The sequence below is a fragment of the Elaeis guineensis genome, chromosome 12, assembly GCF_000442705.2.
Source record: "Elaeis guineensis isolate ETL-2024a chromosome 12, EG11, whole genome shotgun sequence".
NCBI lineage: Eukaryota > Viridiplantae > Streptophyta > Magnoliopsida > Arecales > Arecaceae > Elaeis > Elaeis guineensis.
This window is the reverse complement of record NC_026004.2, coordinates 54,642,875-54,647,314: the sequence shown is the minus strand read 5'-3', so window position 1 is coordinate 54,647,314 and position 4,440 is coordinate 54,642,875. Positions and strand designations below refer to the sequence as shown.

The 4,440-nt window shown below is 46.1% G+C and overlaps 1 protein-coding gene across 2 annotated transcripts; it reads left to right on the top strand.

Annotated features, from left to right (window-relative positions):
* Positions 1-1,306: 1,306 nt before the first annotated feature.
* On the top strand, positions 1,307-3,542 carry LOC105035938 (magnesium protoporphyrin IX methyltransferase, chloroplastic). 2 transcript variants are annotated; one of them, XM_029262091.2, is made up of 2 exons: positions 1,307-2,326; positions 3,352-3,542. In XM_029262091.2, the coding sequence occupies exon 1, from the start codon at positions 1,344-1,346 to the stop codon at positions 2,289-2,291; it is 948 nt and encodes a 315-aa protein (XP_029117924.1). In that variant the 5' UTR covers positions 1,307-1,343; the 3' UTR covers positions 2,292-2,326; positions 3,352-3,542. The 2 variants fall into 2 exon arrangements, with proteins under 2 accessions (XP_029117924.1, XP_010909956.1); XM_010911654.4 differs by lacking the exon at positions 3,352-3,542 and adding an exon at positions 2,852-3,099.
* The last annotated feature ends 898 nt before the right edge of the window (positions 3,543-4,440 follow it).

Sequence of the window (4,440 nt, the reverse complement as noted above, 5' to 3'; positions counted from 1 at the left end):
CTTCTTCTTTTCTTTTTCTTTTTCTTTTCCTTCTTCTTCTTCTTTTCTTCTTCTCCCGCGTCGGAACAGAGGACTCTTGGTCCTCAGGCCTTGAACGGCTGTTCAGGCTGCGGCTGCCACGGCTGAGGCCGGCGGCCGACGGGCCATCTCCTCCGGTCACGGAGGAAACATGGCCGGCGATCAAATCCGATCGCCGGCGCCGGAGATTCACGGAACAAATAAGCCCAAAAAAAAAATAGGGGTCTTTCCCGACCCAAAAATCGGCGACGTTCATCGCCGGCCACCATGCACAACGCACGGGGGAAAGAGGAAGGAAGAGGGGAAAAAGAGAAGAACTTACCTCGGCCTCTTGGGACCTCGTCGGAGAGAAAACACGGCGAGAACCCAACTGTGCCCGCGGCTCTTCTTCGGGAAAATCGGAGAGAAAAAGAGGGAAAAAAGTCGATGGATCGATTCTAAAGAGAGGGGGTCTTCTTATAGGAACTCCTAGGACTCCGAAGGGTCTTAGGAGTTCGATTTTTGCTCGGATTTAGCCGGAGAAGGAGACTCCTATCGGGAGTCTTCTTCCCGGTTCTGAATTCCTCTGTTTTCTGTTTTTTTTTTTTTTTTTGGTTTGTTTGGGCTGGCGGGCTATCACAAGATTAGACCATGTGATGCTACAGGATATCATTAGAGAATAGATAGCTATCAAAGAATGCACACAGTGTATTGCATGGTCCACTCGCTTTGTGATTGTGGATGGAGATGGATCCGATGTTGACGACAAGCAGAGGTTGGTGAAGCGATGGCGAGGCATTGGGTGGCTCAATTGGGCTCGGATTGAGCTCGGATTTATATTTTTTCAAAAAAATTGGACCTAAGTCCGGTTTAAAATTCAAAAAATTATTTTGGATTGGGCTCAAGCTCGAACTCAGATAGAGATATGATTCAATCTAATCCGATCTAATTTTAACTCTACCGTTGTCCCTCTGATGATGGCGGCCATTCATGGATGCATTGTGGATCTTTGCTCCACCAAAACTGATCGTGCCGTCATCAGGTCTATTTTGTGGCATTGCATACCAGCAAGTTCCGGCCTAAGAAGGCTACGTTCGGGCTGGGCTGGCTGGACCACTACTGTCGGGCCTTCTTCCGGCCTCAGGGTGACCCTTCCCTGCCCGTTATGAGAATCCAAACAGAGCCCATCCGAGCAAGCAAAACAATGGATAACGGATGGTGCCACGCGAATCTCCAACCTTATCAGGAATCTGAAGGAAGGACGAAACGCCATAATAAATAAAAAGAAAAATTAAACAAATACATTATGCAAACGTAAATTAGGAAAAAGAGGTGAAGGGGAAGCTATGGCGTTTGCCGCGGTGCTATCCTCCGCCTCTCCGAGGGCCAGCCGCCACCTGCACCCGCTCTCCTCGAAGCCCCTCCGCGCCCCCACCACGCGCACCCTCGCCCTCCCTTCCGCCGCCGACCTCTCCCTCGACGCCCCCGCGGCCCTCGCTGTCGGCTCCGTTGCCGCCCTCGCCGCCGCCATCTCCTTCGCCGACCCGGAGCGCCGCCGCCGGCAGCAGGCGGAAGTGGTCGGCGGCGACGACAAGGAGGTGGTGCGCGACTACTTCAACAACACCGGCTTCCTGCGCTGGAAGAAGATCTACGGCGACACCACCGAGGACGTCAACCGCGTCCAGCTCGACATCCGCCTCGGCCACGCCCAGACCGTCGAGAGCACCCTCCGCATGCTCCGCGACCGCGGGCCCCTCGCCGGCGTCACCGTCTGCGACGCCGGTTGCGGCACCGGAAGCCTCGCCATCCCCCTCGCCCGCGAGGGCGCCATTGTCTCGGCCAGCGACATCTCCGCTGCCATGGTGACTGAGGCCCAGCGCCAGGCCGACGAGGCCTTGGGTAAAGACACTAACAACCCATCCGTTAAAATGCCCAAGTTTGAGGTGAGGGACTTGGAGAGCTTGGAGGGCAAGTACGACACGGTGGTTTGCTTGGATGTTCTGATCCATTACCCCCAGGGGAAGGCTGAGGGGATGATCGGGCACCTGGCGTCACTGGCCGAGCGGAGGCTCGTGCTGAGCTTTGCGCCGAAGACGTTCTACTACGACTTGCTGAAGAGGGTGGGGGAGCTGTTCCCAGGGCCGTCGAAGGCGACAAGGGCGTACCTCCATTCCGAGAGGGATATTGAGCGGGCGTTGGAGAAGGTGGGGTGGCGGGTACGGCGGAGGGGGCTCATCACCACCCAGTTCTACTTCGCCAATTTGATTGAGGCGGTGCCCGTCAGTTTGGCGTGAGAGGAAGGGAGAGGGATCTGTACAGGTAGTGAGAGGTATGTGTGTTTATTTGTGTTTATGCTTGTATTGTCTCTTGTTCATTCAATTGTTTGGGAATTTTGTAAAACTGGTTGTACTATTTCTTGTTTCAGTATACGATGTGGTTCTTCTAAATGTTCATACATGCTTCAATTTCTTTTCTCAATGTTTGCTGCTTGGTCGGGCGTCTATTGAAATGTTTGATAAAGGGGATGAAGGGAGGGATATTTTGGGAACGTTCATTATTCGATTTAACCGTCTAAAATAGTTACCAATTCATTTCTGTTGGATTTTTGGTTAATGGAAGGTGGCTCTATTGCTCTATGTGGTTTTGAGCTTATGCATGCAACTGACAAGCTTGTACATGTACTGACCCATCCTGAGGATCAATATGGCAAATGCCATGTAATACTCCAAGGCCTTGATGGTTTGATTTTTTTATGAGTATTGCTATTTTGTTGGTTGCATCACTTACAGCTTCAAGTTTATGATGCATTCAATTAGTAGCTTGATGATGTTTTTTTTCTTAAAATGTAATACAGTGACAGTGTGCCACAATTAGGGTTTTAACCATGGATCTCCCAAAGGTAAGCACTTAGAAGATGGGTGTCAACTTGCTGAGGAAGCTTCAGGAATATTTTTGAAGTTCAAGACAGGGCTATTCTTGTTTTGATGACATTTTTTTTATTCTGGATTGGGTGCTTGAGATAGTAACTCAGTCTTATTACAAAATGAGAGACTGAAATTAGGAATGTGGAATGACTATCAAGTTGATTTTGAGATTTTTTTCTGATTTGGAAGGTGGGCTCATGTTTTGCAAGGTTGTTTGCATATTGATGGTGCATGCTTTAATTATTCATAGGTCATTTTGTCCATGGAAATTATAAAAGATTGCTAGTATTGTCCTTGCTTTGATGAAAAATTGGTAACCGGCTGGAATGCTGAGAAATTATTGAATTTGTTCTCTAAACATTTTTCTTTTTAATTTGTAACCTGTTGGAATGTTTGATAGTACAACTAAAGATTATATTGTCGTGGACAGGAGTTGGAGAAATATTTCTAATATAGTATCTTTCGGGAACATGGGTGATTGGAACCATGAGTCTACAATAGCTGTCAAGTTATCTTGGTGAATACTTTCACTGATATTGAAGGTGGCTCTTTTTCTAATTGGTTTTGATTATCATTAATCTTATGGATTTGGTCAAGCAATTTTGAGAATTCTTTTGCAAAGTGCCATCTAAAGCCCTCGCACTATGCTACAGTTATTACAAGTACGACATTTGTTGCTTGGATGACATAAAGCTTCACATTTCAGTTCATCTAACAACAAAATTCAGGGTGATTTGTTGACACCACATAAAAAGTGTCCAAGTTTTATTGGTATAATTTGTTTGAATAGAGGGTAGAACTTGGCTTAATGGAAAGGTTGCTCCATTGTAACTTAGAGGTAATGGATTTGAAATGTGGAAACAACCTCTCCCTATGTAGGGTAAAGCTGTGCACATTTGACCCTCCCAGACCACGTAACTATAGGAGACTTATGCACTAGGATACCCTTTTTGGAAGCTCGAGACATGAATTTGATCTTATTAGAACATCAATTACTGAAATTAGGGTTTGGATAATTACCATGTTTTGGTTTTGAGAGCCATTGCTAACATGGGTCTTGGATCTCTTATTTCAAATGATCTGAATCTTGTAGATAAGCAAGATCTACTGATGCAAAGGACCCTAACAAGTGTATGTACGATTGCTATTCCAAAATGCCATTTAAGGTCCTCAACAACGTAAAATTATTGTCTACAAAACACCCCTCAATATAGAGTAGTTCTAGAAGCTCCACTAATATGTAATCCAATTAGGACCCAGGTATAAATTCCTTATGGCATCAGCTTTCCTCAAAATTCTTCCTCAGATAATCCAGATGTTTGTTCATTAGTTTGTGAAACTTTTAGGAGGGAGTACAAGTTGCTGATATATCTTTGTTATGATTCCAAATATTACTTAAGGCAGAGCTGGCTGGATAGTGCTTGAAAAAATTGTTTGCTATTGCATACCTAGTGCCACATAAAGATCTACTTTATTGTCGCTCTTCATTTTTTTCAGTAATCTATGATGTCTAGGAAGT

Bases quoted from the DNA above. Each gene is read 5' to 3' on its own strand.
- LOC105035938 (XM_029262091.2), top strand. From the start codon at position 1,344: ATGGCGTTTGCCGCGGTGCTATCCTCCGCCTCTCCGAGGGCCAGCCGC.